The sequence below is a fragment of the Salmo salar genome, chromosome ssa13 (genome assembly GCF_905237065.1).
Source record: "Salmo salar chromosome ssa13, Ssal_v3.1, whole genome shotgun sequence".
Lineage (NCBI taxonomy): Eukaryota > Metazoa > Chordata > Actinopteri > Salmoniformes > Salmonidae > Salmo > Salmo salar.
This window is the reverse complement of record NC_059454.1, coordinates 95907652-95930827: the sequence shown is the minus strand read 5'-3', so window position 1 is coordinate 95930827 and position 23176 is coordinate 95907652. Positions and strand designations below refer to the sequence as shown.

Genomic DNA, 23176 nt, shown 5'->3' with positions numbered 1-23176 from the left:
GATACGTATGTTATGATGCTAGTAAAGTTGTCTCGCGCACCTACAGTGCTGGTCATTTAAAAAAAAAAGCCAGCTAGCTCATGGATGCAAACAATGTTCTTCCCCAAAAACATAGCAAAATGACAATCAGTTTCAGTAGCTATAGTTAGCTAGCTAACTATAGTGTCATCTAAAATAATCCTAATTTATAAGACTGTTTTTATTTGATTAATGGTGGTCGGACCCATCTATGTGAAGCTAGCCACAATAAGGATTAGCCACAATAGTGGACTTTGCTGTTAGCCTTCAAAAAAAAAGTATGGCATAATTCTACTAAACTCAGCAAAAAAAGAAAAGTCCCTTTTTCAGGACCCTGTCTTTCAAAGATAATTGGTAAAAATCCAAATAACTTCACAGATCTTCATTGTAAAGGGTTTAAACACTGTTTCCCATGCTTGTTCAATGAACCATAAACAATGAATAAACATGCACCTGTGGAACGGTCGTTAAGACACTAACAGCTTACAGACGGTAGGGAATTAAGGTCACAATTATGAAAACTTAGGACACTAAAGAGGCCTTTCTACTGACTCTGAAAAACACCAAAAGAAAGATGCCCAGGGTCCCTGCTCATCTGTGTGAACGTGCCTTAGGCATGCTGCAAGGAGGCATGAGGACTGCAGATGTGGCCAGGGCAATAAATTGCAATGTCCGTACTGTGAGATGCCTAAGACAGCGCTACAGGGAGACAGGACGGACAGCTGATCGTCCTCGCAGTGGCAGACCACGTGTAACAACACCTGCACAGGATCGGTACATCCAAACATCACACCTGCGGGACAGGTACAGGAGGGCAACAACAACTGCCCCAGTTACACCAGGAACGCACAATCCCTCCATCAGTGCTCAAACTGTCCGCAATAGGCTGGACTGAGGGCTTGTAGGCCTGTTGTAAGGCAGGTCCTCACCAGACATCACCGGCAACAATGTCGCCTATGGGCACAAACCCACCGTCGGTGGACCAGACAGGACTGGCAAAAAGTGCTCTTCACTGACGAGTCGCCGTTTTGTCTCACCAGGGGTTATGGTCGGATTCACGTTTATCGTCGAAGGAATGAGCGTTACACCGAGGCCTGTACTCTGGAGCGGTTTGAAGGTGGAGGGGTCCGTCATGGTCTGGGGCGGTGTGTCACAGCATCATCGGACTGAGCTTGTTCTCATTGCAGGCAATCTCAATGCTGTGCGTTACAGGGAAGACATCCTCCCTTCCTGCAAGACGGGAATGTCAGTGTCCTGCCATGGCCGGCGAAGAGCCCGGATCTCAATCCCATTGAGCACGTCTGGGACCTGTTGGATCGGAGGGTGAGGGCTAGGGCCATTCCCCCGCAGAAATGTCTGGGAACTTGCAGGTCCCTTGGTGGAAGAGTGGGGTAACATCTCACAGCAAGAACGGGCAAATCTGGTGCAGTCAATGAGGAGGAGATGCACTGCAGTACTTAATGCAGCTGGTGGCCACACCAGATACTGACTGTTACTTTTGATTTTGACCCCCGCCCCCTTTGTTCAGGAACACATTATTCAATTTCTGTTAGTCACATGTCTGTGGAACTTGTTCAGTTTGTCTCAGTTGTTGAATCTTGTTATGTTAATACAAATATTTACACATGTTAAGTTTGCTGGAGAGAGACGCACCATGAAGATGTGGTGCGTCTCTCTCCAGAATGCATGCATATGTAGGAAAGTGGCCATTTTGGAACTCGCCACTTACAACACATTTTTTCTTCGGCTCACACAAGTCAACAAAGTCATTTTTTTTTTTTACATCCATTGCGAATGATAGTTCATCATTATTTGAAAAATATTTCCAACACTCCCGGCTTCTATTAATCACCAAGCCTCGGTGTGAAAAAGCAAAATATCATGATCTTATGATCCCATATATCCAGTGGAAACGGCATGAAAAAAACAGCTTTCTGTCCGGAGCTCACTGGCGCAGGAAACTTTGAGGGCCCAGAATAGGCTAGTTGATACAATGTTGCTAATTCGTTAGCGACAGCTTCTGGCCGGACCCTGTGATGTGTTACAATTTTGAACTACGCTAGTAATAGCTCAAGTCGAGACCGATAGAAAGGGAGGCAGACAGGCGGAGGAGAGAGATGAATGTGATTTGAAATAACCTGAATTTTCATCAGGATATTTTCTGCTGTTTTTATTTTTCGGCCTATGTATTTTACTTAGTTGACAATGGAAGGTATATGCCTACTGCAGCATTGGCCTGTAGGCCATCTTGGAGTGCTATGCACTCATTTCTTTAGCTGCCAATGGACCACAGTGTATCAATGTGTACATATGGCAGAGAGTAGTGCTTTCTCCATAGTTTAATTTATACTTTTAGATTTTTAGCATTTTACTTCAGATGTGTATGATTAGCCACGTGACCATGATTATGAGAAACGAAACTGTTCCATGAAAATATCCATATAAAAAATATCTTAATTTGCACGCAGATCGGTACAATTGGTAGGATAAATTGTAAGCTTCCCCAAACCAGAAACTCATCAGGTGCCTATGCTCTTTAGGCTACTGTTATACCGATTTTAGAAAATGCGCGCAAGCGCGTGCACACAGGCGATCCGGTGAAAAAAACTGGCACGCCCTTGGAAATCAAAACGCAACTGGTTCGTTCTGGCGCGGGGTCACATTTTTCCCCCTGTCAATTTGTGGGTGCAAACGCTGTCAATTCAATTCGAGTGGCTTTATTGGCACGAGAAACATATGTTAACATTGCTTGTCTTCTACCGTGGAAACGTTGCATTCTGTCTTGTTTGAATCGACACGATAAGTAAAGTGGGTCCTAACGTTTCCCCCTTTTTCTCCCGGGAGCGTGTGCCTTATTTGCAACAGTGACGTGTTGCCGCCAGATTAGAGAACGGTTCAATCTCTCCAAAAACTATTGTCCAGTCCATTTACTAGTCAGATTTGAGTCACAGAGAATTTAGTCTCGTCTTGTTTTCGTCAACAGAAATACAAATGTTTTCATTTCGTTTTTTTTTTTCTGGGTCTATTTAGGCAGTTATCGTCTCGTCAATTGCCACTGAAAAATATGTTTGACACATGTTTTTGTCTTTATTTTTGCAACCCCATCAGGAAAGGAAACTGGGAATGTTTTCTGCTGGCTGTTCAATCCAGTAAATGCGGAGGAGGAGTTAAATTGGAGTGTCACCTTGTTAACATCCAAAAGCGAAGTCGGGTCACAGGCTCTCTTTCCATTTCCCCTGAAAACCAGACGCATCCGTTTTGTTTCTGACCTCACTAAGGGTGCCTGTGCTCTGCCATCATGACTCCCCCATGCCTTCCCTCCAGACTCCTGACCCACACTGTGACAGACTGTTGCTGTTCTGTAGTTCCACCTGAGAGAACTGTTGTTACGCCTGGCAAAACTAGGCCTCTCCTGGACCTTGGAACCCAGACTAGAATAGATGGGTCTCCATCTCTCTGTGGGTGGATCCCATCTCTACTGTCTCATTCAGTGGATTGGTGGGATTAGTAGTGTGTTTGTCTGGGGTTTGCTGGCTGGCTGTCCAGGCGCTCAGGGCCTTCAGTGTGAAGGAGGCAATTCCACGGTAACAGCGTGATGCTGAAACTGTTTTTTCACTTCAAAATGTATGCCAAATAAAAACCAATGATTGCAAAGCTAAACAAACTATATGCAAAAGGACAACTTTTAACAATTTCCAGTGAAAATGTTACAAAAACACATTTACTAGAAGAAGAGTACAGATACAAAGCTTAGTAACAGAATGACGGCACCAACAGCACAAACCTGTCATTCTGTTAATCAACTTTGCATCTGCATTGTTCTTCAAGAAAATGTGTTTTTGTGAAAATGTCTCTGGAAATTGTTAGAAGTAGTCCTTGTACATAGAGTTGTATGATTTAACTTTGCAATCATTGGTTTTTGTTTGACATTTTCAAAGTGAAAAATGTGAGTCTCAGCATCACTTCATTCCACTGTTACCGTGGAGTTGCCCTATACTATAGATGGAAATGGAGCCTCCCGAGTGGTGGCCCTGCATCGCAGTGCTAGAGACGTCACTACAGATATGGGTTCAATCCCGGGCTGTGTTGCAGTTGGCCGAGACCGGGAGACCCAGGCAGCGCACAATTGGCCCAGCGGCGTCCAGGTTTGGGGAGAGTTTGGCCGGCTGGGATGTCCTTGTCCCATCGCGCTCTAGCGACTCCTTATGGCTTCGGTTGCCAGCTGTACGGTTTCCTCCGACACATTGGTGCGGCTGGCTTCCGGGTTAAGCGAGCAGTGTGTCAAGAAGCTGTGCGGTTTGGCAGGGTGGTGTTTCGGAGGACGCATGGCTCTCGACCTTCGACCTCTCCTGAGTCCGTCCGGGAGTTGTAGCGATGAGACAAGACTGTAACTACCAATTGGATACCATGAAATTGGGTAGAAAAAAAGGGTAAAAAGTACAAAAAAAGAAATGAAGGCATTTACTAAAGAAAGAAAAAGCTGTGCAAGGTACAGTTGAAGTCTAGGGAGATTATAAGAGAACATAAGTGAAGTCAAGTACATAATTAGGTGGAGTTAAAATAAACAGACTGTGGTAGAAGAATAATTAGGTTGGAGTATTAAACGACACACGGGCACAGACACACATACAGTTGAAGTCAGAAGTTTACATACACTTAGGTTGGAGTCATTAAAACTCGTTTTTCAACCACTCCACAAATTTCTTGTTAACAAACTATACTTTTGGCAAATCGGTTAGGACATCTACTTTGTGCATGACACAAGTAACTTTTCCAACAATTGTTTACAGACAGATTATTTCACATATAATTCACTGTATCACAATTCCAGTGGGTCAGAAATTTACATACACTAAGTTGACTGTGCATTCAAACAGCTTGGAAAATTACAGAAAATGATGTAATGGCTTTAGAAGCTTCTGATAGGCTAATTGACATCATTTGAGTCAATTGGAGGTGTACCTGTGGATGTATTTCAAGGCCTACCTTCAAACTCAGTGCCTCTTTGCTTGACATCATGGGGAAATCCAAAGAAATCAGCCAAGACCTCAGGGGAAAAAAATTGTAGACCTCCACAAGTCTGGTTGATCCTTGGGACCAATATCCAAACGCCTGAAGGTGCCACGTTCATTTGTACAAACAATAGTACGTAAGTATAAACACCATGGGACCACGCAGCTGTCATACCGCTCAGGAAGGAGACGCGTTCTGTCTCCTAGAGATGAACGTACTTTGGTGCGATAAGTGTGAATCAATCCCAGAACAACAGCAAAGGACCGTGTGAAGATGCTGGAGGAAACGGGTACAAAAGTATCTATATCCGCAGTAAAACGAGTCCTACTATATCGATATAACCTGAAAGGCCGCTCAGCAAGGAAGAAGCCACTGCTCCAAAACCACCATAAAAAAGCCAGACTACGGTTTGCAACTGCACATGGGGACAAAGGTCAGACTTTTTGGATAAATGTCCTCTGGTCTGATGAAACAAAAATAGAACTGTTTGGCCATAATGCCCATTATGTTTGGAGGAAAAGGGGGGAGGCTTGCAAGCCGAAGAACACCATCCCAACCGTGAAGCACGGGGGTGGCAGCATCATGTCGTGGGGGGGCTTTGCTGCAGGAGGGACTGGTGCACTTCACAAAATAGATGGCATCATGAGGCAGGAAAATTATGTGAATATATGGAAGCAACATCTCAAGACATCAGTCAGGAAGTTAAAGCTTGGTCGCAAATGGGTCTTCCAAATGGACAATGACCCCAAGCGTGTGCAAGCAAAGAGGCCTACAAACCTGACTCAGTTACACCAGCTCTGTCAGGAGGAATGGGCCAAAATTCATCCAACTTATTGTGGGAAACTTGTGGAAGGCTACCTGAAACGTTTGACCCAAGTTAAACAATTTAAAGGCAATGCTACCAAATACTAATTGAGTGTATGTAAACTTCTGACCAACAGGGAATGTGATGAAAGAAATAGAAGCTGAAGTAAATCCTTCTCTCTACTATTTTTCTTACATTTCACATTCTTAAAATAAAGTGGTGATCCTAACTGACCTAAGACAGGGAATTTTTACTAGGATTAAATGTCAGGAATTGTGAAAAACAGAGTTTAAATGTATTTGGCTAAGGTGTATGTAAACTTCTGACTTCAACTGCATATGCTGCCCCCGTGTTTACATATGGGGGAAGCTGCTATAGGAGGTGAGGTAAATGGAGGAAGCAGCTATCGGCCTAGGTAATACAGTTGGGGGATATAGCTAGGACGTAAACTATTCCCGAAGGGCTTGAGCATTGGAAAGCACTGTGTAGGCCCATCTCTTCAACCCCCTGAACAAGCACCTAAACTAAATGTTCAACTGAAGTCAACTGTCTGGAGAAATTGTCAGTTCATTGTAGTTCCTCCCTAATAGAATATGTTCAGCTCAGTGGTCTAGATGATGAACAGACAAGTCTCACTATGTGTGGGGTTACTGGAGGTCACTCCTGGCTCTGGTTGAACTCAGCCAAGTCAGGCTGAGGTGTGCAGGTGGACATTTTATTGGGATGAGTCTTGGCTGTACCGTTTAAAACAGCTCATTTTTGTTTTAATGATTTATTTGTATGTAAGGCATAAGGTTAGCAGTGTGGTTAGGGTTAGATGTTATGGCTTTGTGTCTAGGCCAGCTAGTGACTACCCTGCAGGGCTGCCTCCAGGATAAGATTCCTCCCAATAAATGCCAACCTGCCTGAGGCATGAGTTGTTGTGTACTGCAAGAGAATGGCTTTTGGTCTCTTTGTGTGACACAGGTAGAAAGTTTATTTCTTCTGTTTGCTGATGGTTTTTTTACTCTCTCACAGCCGCGTGATCCTACCGATCTCTGTGCAAGAGGTGAGTAACACGAAGTCATTACCCACATACACACCACCCCATTTTTTTGTGCTAGTTTCCTGCTTTCATGCAAGTCTGCACATGCATGAAAGCAGGTCATAAATGCTGTTTGCCTTGATATTACCTTCTTCTGAGAAGCTATTTGTCAGACATGTCTTTCTCTCCACTGCATTCCATTTCCCCTTATTTCTCGGGGTCATGCTGCCGTCAGTGTTTTTACTCCAGCCTTGAGAGATGCGATGTAACAGCAGCAGCCCATAAAGGTTTTAGTGCAGTACTCAGTGTGACAGCTGTAACGTCATCAGCCTGGAGGGGTCAATTTATCCTGACAGTAAAGGCTATTTACCCAAAGAGTCAGGCTCCACTAACTGAAGGAGACGATTCAATCACCTAACCTCCATGTAAAGATTTCCCTCAGGGCGGCAGGTGTCCCAGCAGTTAAAAGAGAGTTGGGTAAATAAACTAAAGGTTGCTGGTTCAAATCCCCGAGTGAACTAGGTGAAAAATCTGTAGATGTTCCCTAGAGCAAGGCACTTAACCCTAATTGGTCCTGTAAGTCACTCTGGATAAGTGTCTGCTAAATGACTAAAATGTGTGGTTGTAATTCCAACTACTATAGTTGTTAAATATATTAATGATATGGAGTAAGTTGGCCTTTATTGACCCCCAGGCAGAGTTGTAGATGCTCATGTAAAATTCCATTAGTCTAGCTGTGCACCTTCCCTGTTACCTCTAGATGAGCCCAGGGTATCAAACAAAGCATTAGATTTATAGTGTTGCAATTTAATTTCAGCCACCAGCAATTCACACCTAGATGTTAAGCATACCTCTGACCTTTGTTTTTTAGACTCTAGAGAAACAGTAGGTCTGTGACTGGGATTGACGAGCCCAGCCTGTAGAACAGCAGGTCAGACCTCATAAGATGCGGCAGAATGCTTTCTCTCTATCTTCCTTCCTCCCTCTCTCTCCCTTGGAATCAATTCCAATCAAGCCAGATACATTGCAGCCACTGACCCACGGTTCCAGTTTATCTGAGACTCTCCATTCGTCATCTCTTGTCCCTTAAGTGGAACCCTGTGTTAGTGATGCACCGATATGACATTTTTGGCCGATACTGATATCCAATATTTTCCTTGCCAAAAAAAATGATACCGATAACCGATATTTACAATTTTAACCTCCTTTTAAGCATTCTAGTACAGTTAAATAGTTAACACACATGGACGCAGTGGTCTAAGGCACTGCATCTCAGTGCAAGAGGCGTCACTACAGTCCCTGGTTAGAATCCAGGCTGTATCACATCTGGCCGTGATTGGGAGTCCCATAGGGCTGCGCACAATTGGCCCAGCGTCGTCCGGGTTTGGCCCGGGGTAGGCCGTTATTGTAAATAAGGATTTGTTCTTAACTGACTTGCCTAGTTAAATACAGGTTACACACACACACCCCGCACTGACCAAAAAGTTATTTTGTTGGCATTTAAGTATGTCCCCATTACCAGTAAAACATAATCACAACCTATTTCTTTCACTTCCTTGATGTGCTGTTTCGTTGTTCATTTCATATGTCACAACGATTCATCGATAGTATGCTATGATGCTGGCAAAGTTGTCTCGCGCACCTACAGTGCTGGTCATTAAAAAAAAAAAGCTAGCTAGCTCATGGATGCAAACAATGTTCTTCCCCAAAAACATAGCAAAATGACAGTCAGTTTCAGTAGCTATATAGTTAGCTAGGTGTCATCTAAAATATCTCTAATTTATAAGACCGTTCTTATTTGATGAATGGTGGTCGGACCCATCTATGTGAAGCTAGCCACAATAAGGATTAGCCGCATCAGAGGACTTTGCGGTTAGCCTTCAAAATAAAAGTATGTCATTGACACAAATAGTAGAATTATGCCATAATTGAATAGATCATGCTAAACGAGGTTGGAATGTTGTTTATATAAAATCAACAATCATTTGCAATATTATACTTTAGAATTGCATTGGGGGCATACTTATTTCACTGTACAGCCTTACCTATTTTTTAACCAGGTAAGTTGACTGAGAACACATTGTCATTTACAGCAACGACCTGGGGAATAGTTCCAGGGATGAATGAGCCAATTGTAAGCTGGGGCTGAGATGGTATGAGGGCCAGATTAGAATTTAACCCCGGTGTCCTGGCTAACACCCCTACTCTTACGATAAGTGCAATGGGATCTTTAGTGACCTCAGAGAGTCAGGACACCCGTTTAACGTCCCATCAGAAAGACTGCACCCTACACAGGGCAGTGTCACTGCCCTGGGGCATTGTGATATTTTTTAGACCAGAGGAAAGAGTGCCTCCTACTGGCCCTCCAACACCACTTCCAGCAGCATCTGGTCTCCCATCCAGGGACTGACCAGGAACAACCCTGCTTAGCTTCAGATGCAAGCCAGCAGTGGGATGCAGGGTGGTATGCTGCTTGGCTACCTATGGATTGTGGATCAATGAAATGGGTTATCAGTCTACTCGGTGACACCCAGAGAACATTAGCGTTGTAGCTCTTATTGCGGGACTCTGAAACAACTTTGAATTGAGCCACATTTATTGTTAACCTATGTGTATTGAATACTATTCCCGAGGAAAAACAATACTGTGTGAATGTTTTAGAGTCTGGTAACTCTTAGGAGGACGTTGGGGAAAAAATATCTTGGGTATTGAGTAGACTGATACCCCATTTCATTGATCCCCAGTCCTTAGGTAAAACTGTATAGTGCAATATGAATGTCAATACACACAATAGGCTGACTGGGGAGGTGATTTCACACAGTCACAGTCCCGCGAAAGAGCTACACCGCTAATATTTGCGTAAACTCTTAACAGTTGTGTTCTGTGGGTGTCACCGAGTAGACTGATACCTCATTTCATTGCTTCACATTCCAACCTTGTTTAACATTATCTAGTCTAAAAATGGCATGATTCCACCCCTCTATCACTTTCAAAGAGGTACCTTTATTTTGAAGGCAAAACACAAATTCCACTATTGCGCCTAATCCTTATTGTGGCTAGCTTCACAACACACAACCCAGTCCGGTCGAGCCTCACTAGCCAGATGAAGCTAACTGGCTGCTTATAACGTTAGCTTTGGGCAACATGGTTAAGTAGCAGGCTAGATATTTATTTTCATGAACTGAAGTTCAATTTCAATAGGCTAACAACAAGTGGCAACCTAGCTAATACTTACTCACAAGGATTCCTAAATCATTGCTAAGAATAATGAAAATGACTGCAGTTTCTACTGGTCATTGTTTCCAGGCTGGTTGTATTGGTTCTAGCTAGGAAGCTAGCTAGCTACCCCAGAAGTTGCAGTCGAACAAACAATGCTTTATTACCAATGTGGTATTGAAAACACATCGTTCGTGGCAGGTGTTTGCTTGTTTGCAGACTTTTTTGTACAGCTTTGACAGTGCTACTGATAGTAGTGGTGGCGCTTGGCTTGCACATGCAAATTCAGAACACACAACATTCTATAATAGTACTGTGTTATTTGACGTGTCAAATTAAAAGCTTATTTAAAGCGTCAAATAACGACACGCAAAGACCCAAACGGCGTTCCATAGTATGTCATGAAGCTAATAGCAGTGACACTATTACTGTGTAACTCCGGTAGGGAAATGTGTACCGGTGCTCGACCAGTCAGCGAAAGCCAACATCACCCACGACGGAGAACGGTTGATTGTCAAGGGCAATGAATTCCATTATCTTGGCGTTAATGGATTTTGCCTTTGAGTTGTCTCGCTGAAATGTTCTTACTCTTTCAAATGACTGCTCGACTTGTTGACTGCTCGATCCACACAGCAGACATTGTGGGCTAGGTTGGGAATGAAACTAGGCATAGGGCCGATACCGATGTTGGCATTTTTAGCTAATATCGGCTGTGTCTTGTTTAAAGAAAAACAGGATGGATGGGGGGTCAGAATTGGTCCTCTCTCTATAGCACTGTCAATGTTCTCGCTCTCCCCCAAACAATTCACAGATTTCCTAGCCCATAAAGTCACAACCTCCGTCCTGATATGTTTATTTAACCTTTATTTAACCTCTCTGGGCCAGTGGGACGTCAGCGTCCCACTCTATTCAACAGCCAGTGGAATCGCGTGGCGCGAAATACAAATACCTCAAAAATGCTGTAACTTCAATTTCTCAAACATATGACTATTTTACACCATTTGAAAGATAAGACTCTCGTTAATCCAACCACGTTGTCCGATTTCAAAAAGGCTTTTCAGCGAAAGCAAAACATTAGATTATGTCAGGAGAGTACCCTGCCAAAAATAATCACACAGATATTTTCAAAGCAAGCATATATGTCACAAAAACCAAAACCACAGCTAAATGCAGCACTAACCTTTGATGATCTTCATCAGATGACACTCCTAGGACATTGTTATACAATACATGCATGTTTTGTTCAATCAAGTTCATATTTATATCAAAAAACAGCTTTTTACATTAGCATGTGATGTTCAGAACTAGCATACACACCGAAAACCTCCGGTGAATTTACTAAATTACTCAGCATAAACGTTCACAAAATACATAACAATATTTTAAGAATTATAGATACAGAACTCCTTTATGCAATCGCGGTGTCAGATTTTAAAATAGCTTTTCGGCAAAAGCACATTTTGCAATATTCTGAGTACATAGCTCGGCCATCACGGCTAGCTATTCAGACACTCGCCAACGTCGAGGCTCAGTAAACTCAGAATTACTATTACAAAAATTGGATTACCTTTGCTGTTCTTCGTCAGAATGCACTCCCAGGACTTCTACTTCAACAACAAATGTTGTTTTGGTTCCAAATAATCCATAGTTATTATCCAAATACCTCCGTTTTGTTCGTGCGTTCAGGTCACTATCCGAAGGGTGACGCGCGGGCGCATTTCGTGACAATTTTTTTAAAATGTTCCTTTACCGTACTTAGAAGCATGTCAAACGCTGTTTAAAATACATTTTTACGTGATTTTCCTCGTAAAATAGCGATAATATTCCAACCGGACAACCTTGTATTCATTCAAACAGTTGAAGAAAAAAATGGAGTAGTCTCGTGACCGCGCATCTCCTGTCTCTGAGCCACCAGGCTGACCACTCACAAACAGAGCTCCTGAACCTTGCCCAGAGACAGCAGACACCCCAATCCACTTTCTGGCGCCTTCAGAGAGCCAATGGAAGCCTTAAAAAGTGTCACGTAACAGTAGAGATACTGTATTTTCGATAGAGAGGCAACAGAAGGACCAGAAATGGTCAGACAGGCCACTTCCTGTATGGAATCTTCTCAGGTTTTGGCCTGCCATATGAGTTCTGTTATACTCACAGACACCATTCAAACAGTTTTAGAAACTTTAGAGTGTTTTCTATCCAAATATACTAATTATATGCATATTCTCATTTCTGGAAAAGAGTAGTAACCAGTTTAAATCGGGTACGTTTTTTTTATCCGGCCGTGAAAATACTGCCCCCTAGCCCAAACAGGTTAACTAGGCAGGTCAGTTAAGAACAAATTATTATTTACAATGACTGCCTCCACCGGCCAAACCCAGATGACGCTGGGCAAATTGTGCGCCGCCCAATCACGGCCAGTTGTAATAAAGCCTGGATTCAAACCAGGGTGTCTGTAGTGACACGTCTAGCACTGAGATGCAGTGCCTTAGACCACTGCACCACTCGGGAGCCCATTTAGAGAGAGTTCATGTGTGTGAAATACCATTAGCTGTCCATATCCCAAGTCACTAACACTTAATTTGGCTGCTCATAAACCATATAAACATAACATCAAATAACATACACATCCCATTTACCAATAATGGGGTTTCTGTCTGTTAGGATCGGTCAGTGATTCGCAGAATTGATTAGTGCTACCGTGACACTTTGATGTTTTTTTAATAATATATATATATATATATATATATATATATATATATATATATATATATATATATATATATATATATATATATATATATATAAGAATATATATATATATACACACATACACATACACACAGTGGCAAGAAAAAGTTTGTGAACCCTTTGGAAATACCTGGATTTCTGCATAAATTGGTCATAAAATTTGATCTGATCTTCATCTAGGTCACAACAATAGACAAACACAGTCTGCTTAAACTAATAACACACAAACAGTTATACGTTTTCATGTCTTTATTGAACACACCATGTAAACATTCACAGGGTGAAAAAAAAAGTGAACCCTTGGATTTAATAACTGGTTGACCCTTCTTTGGCAGCAATAACCTCAAACAAACGTTTTCTGTATTTGCGGATCAGACCTGCGCAACGGTCAGGAGGAATTTTGGACCATTCCTCTGTACAAAACTCTTTCAGTTCAGCAATATTCTTGGCATGTCGTGTGAACTGCTCTCTTGAGGTCATGCCACAGCATCTCTTATTGGGTTGAGGTCAGGATTCTGACTGGGCCACTCCGGAAGGCATATTGTCTTCTGTTGAAGCCATTCTGTTGATTTACTTCTGTGTTTTGGGTCATTGTCCTGTTGCATCACCAAACTTCTGTTGAGCTTCAATTGGCAGACAGATAGCCTAACATTCTGCAAAATGTCTTGATCGACTTCGGAATTCATTTTTTCGTTGACGATAGCAAGCTGTCCAGGCCCTGAGGCAGCAAAGAAGCCCCAAACCATGATGCTCCCTCCACCATACTTTACAGTTGGGATGAGGTTTTGATGTTGGTGTGCTATGCCATTTTTTTCTCCACACATAGTGTTGTGTGTTCTTTCCAAACAACTCAACTTTAGTTTAATCTGTCCACAGAATAATTTTGCCAGTAGCACATCCAGGTGCACTTTTGAAAACTTCAGACGTGCAGCAATGTTTTTTTTAGACAGCAGTGGCTTCTTCCGTGGTGTCCTCCCATGAACACCATTCTTGTTTAGTGTTTACATATCGTCGACTCGTCGAGATGTTAACATGTTCTAGAGACTTCTGTAAGTCTTTAGCTGACACTCTAGGATTCTTCTTAACCTCATTGAGCATTCTGCACTGTGCTCTTGCAGTCATCTTTGCAGGATGGCCACTCCTAGGGAGAGAAGCAGCAGTGCTGAACTTTCTCCATTTATAGACAATTTGTCTTACTCTGGACTGGAGAACGTCAAGGCTTTTAGAGATATTTTTTTTAACCCTTTCCAGCTTTATGCAAGTCAACAATTCTTAATCTTAGGTCTTCTGAGATCTCTTTTGTTTGAGGCATGGTTCACATCATCTTGTGAAGAGCAAACTCAAATTTTGTGAGTTTTTTTATAGGGCAAGGCAGCTCTAACCAACATCTCTAATCTCATCTCATTGATTGGACTCCAGGTTAGCTGACTCCTGATCAAATTAGCTTTTGGAGAAGTCATTAGCCTAGGGGTTCACATGGAGTTGAAGTCAGAAGTTTACATTTAAACTGAGTTTTTCACAATTCCTGACATTTAATCCTAGTAAAATTTCCCTGTCTTAGGTCAGTTAGGATCACCACTTTATTTTAAGAATGTGAAATGTCAGAATAATAGTAGAGTGATTTATTTCAGCCATCACATTCCCAGTGGGTCAGAAGTTTACATACACTCAATTAGTATTTGGTAGCATTTCCTTTAAACTGTTTAACTTGGGTCAAACGTTTCGGGTAGCCTTCCACAAGCTTCCCACAATAAGTTGGGTGAATTTTGGCCCATTCCTCCTGACAGAGCTAGTGTAACTGAGTCAGGTTTGTAGGCCTCTTTGCTTGCACACGCTTCTTCTGTTCTGCCCACAAATGTTCTATAGGATTGAGGTCAGGGCTTTGTGATGGCCACTCCAATACCTTGACTTTGTTGTCCTTAAGCCATTTTGCCACAACTTTGGAAGCATGCTTGGGGTCATTGTCCATTTTCAATATATTCACATAATTTTTCTGCCTCATGATGCCATCTATTTTGTGAAGTGGACCAGTCCCTCCTGCAGCAATGCACCCCCACAACATGATGCTGCCACCCTCGTGCTTCACGGTTGGGATGGTGTTCTTCGGCTTGCAAGCATCCCCCTTCCTTGCTGAGCGGCCTTTCAGGTTATGTCGATATAGGACTCGTTTTACTGTGGATATAGATACTTTTGTACCCGTTTCCTCCAGCATCTTCACAAGGTCCTTTGCTGTTGTTCTGGGATTGATTCGCACTTTTCGCACTAAAGTACGTTCATCTCTAGGAGACAGAACTCGTCTCCTTCCTGAACGGTATGAGAGCTGCGTGGTCCCATGGTGTTTATACTTGCGTACTATTGTTTGTACAAATGAACGTGGCACCTTCAGGCGTTTGGATATTGCTCCCAAGGATGAACCAGACTTGTGGAGGTCTACAATTCTTTTTTTTTCTGAAGTCTTGGGCTGATTTCTTTGGATTTTCCCATGATGTCAAGCAAAGAGGCACTGAGTTTGAAGGTAGGCCTTGAAATACATCCACAGGTACACCTCCAATTGACTCAAATGATGTCAATTAGCCTATCAGAAGCTTCTAAAGCCATGACATCATTTTCTGTAATTTTCCAAGCTGTTTGAATGCACAGTCAACTTAGTGTATGTAAACTTCTGACCCACTGGAATTGTGATACAGTGAATTACGTGAAATAATCTGTCTGTAAACAACTGTTGGAAAAATTACTTGTGTCATGCACAAAGTAGATGTCCTAACTGACTTGCTAAAACTATAGGTTGTTAACAAGAAATGTGTGGAGTTGTTGAAAAACTAGTTTTAATAACTCCAACCTAAGTGTATGTAAACTTTCGGCTTCAACTGTACTTTTTCCAACCTACTCTGTGAATGTTTAAAATGATGTATTCAATATAGACAAGAAAAATGCATGTATTTGTGTGTTATTAGTTTAAGCACACTATGTTTGTCCATTGTTGTGATCAGATCAAATTTGATGACTAATTTGTGCAGAAATTCAGGTAATTCCAAAGGGTTCACATACTTTTTCACTGTATATATTATGTGACAGGTTTCTCTGTGCTCTCTTTTTCTGTGTTGCAGTACCAAGTTGGTCAGCTGTTCACCGTAGCAGAGGCCAGTAAGAATGAGACGGGGGGAGGAGAAGGCATTGAGGTGCTGATAAATGAACCCTATGAGGAAGAGGGAGAGAAGGGACAGTACACACATAAAGTTTACCATCTGAAGAGGTACAGTAGTACATGCACACAAACATACATTTACATTCATTTTAGTCATTTAGCAGACGCTCTTATCCAGAGCGACTTACAGTAGTGAATGCATACATTTCATACATTTTTTTCCCCGTACTGATCCCCCGTGGGAATCGAACCCACAACCCTGGCGTTGCAAACACCATGCTCTACCAACTGAGCCACACGGGACATACATCTGCCACCTAAGATTGATTCAAATTCAAATAATGAAAGCTTGATGATGAGTTGGTTATTTGAATCAGCTATGTAGTGTTAGGGCAAAAACCAAAACGTGCACCCAGGGTGGGCCCCAGGACCGAGTTTGGGAAACCCTGCAGTTAGGCTGCGTTTTGCCTAATTGACCCTTCGCTAAGGCCCGCCCCAGAATTGTGGGAAACCAATCGCTTGGTAGCTAAACAAGCTTGAGTCCCCTCTCCTCAGATAAGCTCTTGTTTCAAATGCATGTAAACCAATGAGGACAATGGAAAAAACTGAATTTTCATTTAAAAAAGGATTGTTTAAATGGCTAAATAATTTAACAGTGCAGCAGGGGTAGTTTTCATTTAAAAAAGGATTGTTTAAATGGCTAAATAATTTAACAGTGCAGCAGGGGTAGTTGCGACTGTGAGTCATGAAATGCAGAGCCTGATGGACTTTTTTGAATCCGGAATTATGCATTTGTTTCTTTGTTAGCAAGCTCTGTCTCATTGACCATCATTGCAAACATTGCTAACATTAGCTAGCTAGTTTTCTCCAAATGTACAGTGCATTCGGAAGGTATTCAGACCCCTTGACTTTTTCCACAGTTTGTTACATTACATCCTAATTCTAAAATTTATTAAATTGTTTTTTTCCTTCATCAATCTACACATAATGACAAAGCAAAAATGTGCTTAGAATTTTTTGAAATGTTTAAAAAGAAAAATACAAGAAACGGAAATACCTTATTTACATGAGACTCAAACTTTCTAAAAACCTGTTTTCGCTTTGTCATTATGTAGTGTGTAGATTGATGAGGGAATTATATAAAAATAAATGTTTTGAATAACTCTGTAACCTAGCAAAATGGGAAGGGGTCTGAATACTTTCCGAATGCACTGGATGTCATCTGCTGTCAATGTCAGGATACGATTTGAGAGTACTAGTTGGCTCCAAAAGTGGTTAGTAACTTTGACTGCATGCTGACAGCGCATTCCAAGCCATCCAGTGGCTCGCCACACTAAAGTACATTTTTATTATTTTTCTCCCCCAACTTCGTGGTATCCAATCAGTAGTTACAGTCTTGTCTCATCGCTGCAACACAACCCAACCAAACCGCACTGCTTCTTGACACAATGCCCACTTAACCCGGAAGCCAGCCGCACCAATGTGTCAGAGGAAACACCGTACACCTGGCCCACCGTGTCAGCGTGCACTGTGCCCGGCCCGCCACAGGAGTCGCTAGTGCGCGATGGGACAAGGACATCCCTGCCGGCCAAACCCTCCCTAACCCTGATGACGCTGGGCCAATTGTGCGCCGCCTCATGGGTCTCCCGGGCGCAGCCAACTGAGACAGAGCCTGGACTCAAACCCAGAATCTCTAGTGGCACAGCTAGCACTGCGATGCAGTGCCTTAGACCACTGCCCCACTTGGGAGGCCTGCTAAAAATACATTTTACCAAGTTCCCGTGAAGCAATTGTAATGACAGTCCACTACAACATACCCGAGAGTCTCCTGATTAGCATGGGGTAGTCTGCTTCATTTTTATTGTGTATTAGAAACACAGTTTGAGGTCATTGTGATGGGTTTTCTCAAGAATTTAAATGGGGAATTGAGCTTCCCAGGAAAATATTGACCAAGGTAGTGACAATAACAAAAGGGGTGGGGCTTAGCCAAGGGTCAATTATTGGCTAAAGAGCTGATCTGATTGGTCAAAAGATCCGAGTTGGACTGCCTGTGTAAATGCAGCCATACACATTCAGCTGATTGACTCCTGTCTCTCTTTCCTTGCAGTAAAGTCCCAGGCTGGTTGAGGTATATTGCACCAGAGGGAGCGTTAGTCTTCCATGAAAAAGCCTGGAATGCCTACCCATACTGTCGCACCGGTGAGTACCAGAACTCTAGTTTAAACACTCAATTGAGCCCATCTCTGATTGGGACTGTCTTGCAAGAAGATACCGACCCTACTGTTACGTTGGTTTACAATCAGCTGCACTGGGGTCGGAACGCAATCATGGTTACATTAAGACACTGCAGCCGGCGCAAGATATGGGACGGAAAACGTACCTCAATGCAGGGATGGGATATGGCACTGTACTCCAAATGTTACCTTTATCCACACTGCTCCATCAAGAACAAAAACTGCCTTTTTTTCATCCTCATGCTAGCTAGCAGTACCCACAGCAGCCATTATGGAATGGCAGGTCGCATTGTACAAAGGTGCTGATTAGCCGACACTGCCATTACAAAATGATAGCAGTATTTCAATCTTCTCGACGTAGCAGTGTGGATAAAGGTTTAGTGGCATATCCGATCCCTGCATTGAGGTACATTTTCTGTCCCATATCTCACGTCGGGTTCAAATGTGTCTTAATATAACCATGATTGTGCTCAGTGTTAACAAGCATAACGGTAGGGTCGGCATCTTCTGGCAAGGTACTGGCCTACAGTTTACTTTCAATAAAATAATCAGTTTCCTTTTTTCTTCTGTTGCTTGTTTTCTCCATCTGCGGCAGTTATAACGGTGAGTAGTGAGTGAACTGACACAAACACATGCACACTGGGGTGGGTAGCCTAGCGGTTAAGAGCGTTGGGCCAGTAACCGAAAGGTCGCTGGTTCAAATCCCTGAGCCGGCAAGGTGGGAAAGTCTGCTCTTCTGCCCTTGAGCAAGGCAGTTAATCCCCAACAACTGCTCCACGGGCGCCAATGACGGTGGTTAGAGCAGCCCCCCCTCACCTCTCTGATTCAGAGGGAAATGCGGAAGACACATTTTGGTTGAAATGCATTCTTGTGCAACTGACTAGGTATCTCCCTTTCCCATATTCCCCCAGCTATTGTCTGTGTGGGCTAGGTTTATTGTGGGAATGTATTTGAGACACTCAATCCCATTAGTGACTTATAGCGTGGTGGCGTTGTGTAGCTAGCTATGTTGCTAATGCTATCACACCACAGTTAGCTAGGCAGAGTGAAGTAGTGCACTAACCAGCCGTGCCGTTTCAGCCTGTTGAGGGAAAACTTGTTTGAGGAATTAGGCAGAAGTCATCTATCAGCAATAAGAGGTTTATTCAAGCAATTGCAAGGAAGATCACTCTCAGGATGAACCCGGAGAGTAACCTTCAGGACATATCAGAAAGGAATTCTCAGGATATACCACAGAGGATCTCAAAGATTTTACAATCAGTCTTTATATACTTAACCTACACAATGAACTGCTTACCCCTCCAAGGGGGAGGCGAGCTTACAAAAGAGATAAGGGGTAATTGGTTCCACTTCCATAGAAAAATCATACGAATGAGAACAGGTTCTAACCAGTTCTCACAGCCTATATGTCTTAAGATAGAGGAGTGGTAGGATCTTTAAAGTCAAACCAGGGGAAACTAGATTTCTGCCTAGCTAGGTTTTTAGTGCCTGAAAGATGAGCCAGTAATAAATCACTTCTCTGTGCAAAGAGTTTACTGGACAGGTGTGGAAAATTACCAGTGACTAGTACTATTCAACAACATACTGTAGCATTAGACTGTAACAAAACCATTTTGCACCCACAAGCCCAGATAATCAGTTAATTAGCTTAGCTGTGGGGTTTAAATAGGCCTTAGGCCTCCCAGGACTCCATGCAAGGCTTTCTCAGTATGAGATTCCCATTGGTTCTCCATGCAAGGCTTTCTCAGTATGAGATTCCCACTGGTTCTCCATGCAAGGCTTTCTCAGTATGAGATTCCCATTGGTTCTCCATGCAAGGCTTTCTCAGTATGAGATTCCCATTGGTTCTCCATGCAAGGCTTTCTCAGTATGAGATTCCCATTGGTTCTCCATGCAAGGCTTTCTCAAGCTTGCAGTTGGCTGACATTTTAAGGCTCCTATATAGAGGAAGTGAACACTAAAGCCTTCTTGGAAATAGTTTCCTTCCCACCACAGAATCCATAGAATCAACTTATCAAACATTTGGAATGGTACACCCAACATGGCCGCCATCCCGACCCACATCAGCAAGGATTAATTTATGCTTTGCCAGACTAGATTAAAACATGGACAGAGATTTGATTTGTCTCCTTTTCTTTCTTTGCTCACTTTTCTTTTCTCCTCTCCCTCCAGAACGAGTATATGAAAGATGACTTCCTGATAAAGATTGAGACGTGGCACAAACCTGACATGGGAACTCTAGAAAACGTGCATGACTTGGATGGTCCTACGTGGAAGACAGTGGAGGTGATTCCCATCGACATTGCAGACAAAGATGTGGTGGCCCATGGGGTGAGTGGACGTACGCACACACACACTAGTTGAATACGTGGAACACTATTTGAATAAATGGATCATTCCTCTATTGCGCATCAGACCTGACATCACTGTATTGGCTAAAGCAGTGAGTTTTTAACCACTCAGCCATGTTAGATCAGTGACATCAAGATGGCTCTTTTCCCAAGTGGTAAAGTAGTCTGTCCCCTGTCCCAGGCACTGATGGTTACACTCAATTCTTCATTGCTGCGACTTGCTAGTTGAGATTTCTGATCATGTTAGGCTGCGTTTCATTTTATTTTTTATGGTTGTTTGATCACGGGGGAGACACTAGTATTATCTGCAGTTTTCGGTTTGGCTATTTGTTTCAAGTGTGTTAGTCTATAAATAAATCTCTTTGCCAAAATCGTCATCTCTCCATGTCTTATTCGACTAGTAGTTGTTCTGAAATGTTCATTGCTTGACTACATTTTACTCCCTCCTCTATGTTTAATATAACACATGCATTATTCATTTTGGTTGCCTATCCTGACGTGAAGTTTGTTCTATAGAAAGTATTTGACTCTGATGTGTGCCACAAAGTATGACTCTAGCCACAAAATTAAGGAAATTAGAGGGGGGGGTTCGGCAAGGCCATTTTCTTGCCTGCCGAAATCCCCCCACTGACATACTGCTGTGCCATATTGTACAGGACCTAACGTAACAGCTTAATTAGCGTAGATCAGGAGATTTCTGCTAGTAGACTCGACCCTGTGTAGTAGTGATGGATACAGTTACATATCGCAATATCATTTTTGGGCCAATCTATATTTGACTCAAAGTATCGATTTGTACATAAAAAAAAAAAAATGTTTACTCTACCTAGAGTTAGCTAGCACTAGTAGGCTGTACCTACGCCAAAACTCCAGTATTTTTCATCTATAGCTAGTTCTCCATCTTCTTTTTAAATAGTGAGCCAACATGTTTCAGCACTTTTATTTCCCTGACTGACCAAAACTCGAGTGGTGGGTCTTTCAGAGAGGTGCCCTCTGTTGGTGCACAGCGCTCACATCTGATTCAGTACATCAATAGTTGCGGTCCGAACACCTTAGACACACCCTATCCCCTCAGCCCTCAAATGAAGTGGACACTTCTGATGACGTACCATCACGTCTGACGAGTATACACTTGCAGGGCGAGGGAGGAAGGAATGATTTTTAAATGGACCACCCTTGGCCGGAAATTCGTCACTCGATCATCCTGTGATGATTGTGTTTTAAGCCACTGGTAGATTGTGGGTGCTTATATGCGCTACAGTAAATTATGAGTGCATGTCTACTTATATTAAATATATCATTATTAATATAGGCCTATTGTATGATAGCTAATAATTGAATGATCTAACTAACGTTAGCCTGCCTACTGTATGATAGCTAGCAAATGAATTAGCTAACTAACGTTAGCCTGCCTAGCTGGAACTTCTGAAGAAGGAAAATGTTTTATTTCTACAATTTCCAAAAGATAACCAAACAAAAACATAATTACTTTTTACGTAGTAGCAAAATTTCGAACTTATTGCATTTGGTTTTTCTGACACTTGTATGTTGACTTCTCCATTGAAGTTTTTGATGACTTTTCTTAGCGGATGTACAATCGTCGCAAATTGAATTATGGGGAGTTTCAGGCCCGGAGTGAACATAATTGTACACTCGCAAAGCCGACTAAAAACGAGGGCTGAGGGGCTTACGTTGCAAACTTCCCTTGCTTGGCTAATCATTTGGACCACCCTCCAAGATGGCGACAGGGATTCCCCCAAGGGCATAAGGTGAGGTTAAGTGGACGAGGGTGTGTCTTTTTAAGTGTTTGGACCGCAGCCAATGACTAGAACAAAATGGATGGGTGTCCCCAAGCACTGGAGCTGAGAAACCATGCTCTTCTCTGTCTGTAGTCAGGCTGTAGTGTTTGTCTCATGTACAATACTGACTGACCACTCAGCCGGTACTGTACCAGGACTACAGTGCAGTGGCTCCTGTACTCTAATAACATGAGTGGATCAGTGGTAGGGCCACGCCTTAATCTGAGGGGCCATCTGCTGCAGGAACACACACACAGGTCTGACGGATACAAATAGGAACAAGGGGAGAGCCTGTGTGTGGTTGTGTGTGCACCTGCCATCATGCTGCTCCAATAGCTTTCCTGCATCATAAGGGCATGGCGTTGATCTCTGTTCCCCAGAGCATCATATCATCCACTCTTCTGATTCTACACACAATATATGAAAATCAAGAAATATGGAGCGGCTTCATTCCAGATACTATTAACTCAATGAACATTAGTATATATACAACTCCATGTCATTAGTTTCCCTGTGTGTGTGTTCTCTCCTGCAGGACTATAATGGGACTGTACTGTGTATATATATTGTTGTCAGTATCAGGGTTTCTATTAGGAACATTTTGCGCCGGACAAGTGACCTTGAGATTTTTATTTATTGGACATTTGAGAAATGTATCAGTCATCCATATGCATTGGGTGCGTACCCATTAAGCCATCCACTCACAGTCAGCGCCATCAATAAACAAGGGATATTGGCGAAATGAGCCTCATTTACATGTCCTTAAAAACAGCCTATAACTAATTACAGAAACACTATTCCTTGTTTTGATCTGTAGCATATGCAA

The 23176-nt window shown here is 42.7% G+C and overlaps 1 protein-coding gene across 4 annotated transcripts in view; it reads left to right on the top strand.

The window, feature by feature from the left end:
- The window catches only part of LOC106568278 (phosphatidylinositol transfer protein beta isoform), a 36357-nt gene that overhangs the window by 5044 nt on the left and 8137 nt on the right, over positions 1 to 23176 (top strand). For 2 of the 4 annotated variants that reach the window (XM_045692463.1, XM_045692464.1), the window contains exons 2-6: positions 6854 to 6884; positions 15929 to 16074; positions 18074 to 18165; positions 18796 to 18803; positions 20373 to 20531. In XM_045692463.1, the coding sequence (XP_045548419.1) occupies positions 6854 to 6884; positions 15929 to 16074; positions 18074 to 18165; positions 18796 to 18803; positions 20373 to 20531 (436 nt within the window). The remainder of the gene's footprint in view (positions 1 to 6853; positions 6885 to 15928; positions 16075 to 18073; positions 18166 to 18795; positions 18804 to 20372; positions 20532 to 23176) is intronic. The other 2 variants (XM_045692461.1, XM_045692462.1) reach the window with 1 other exon arrangement.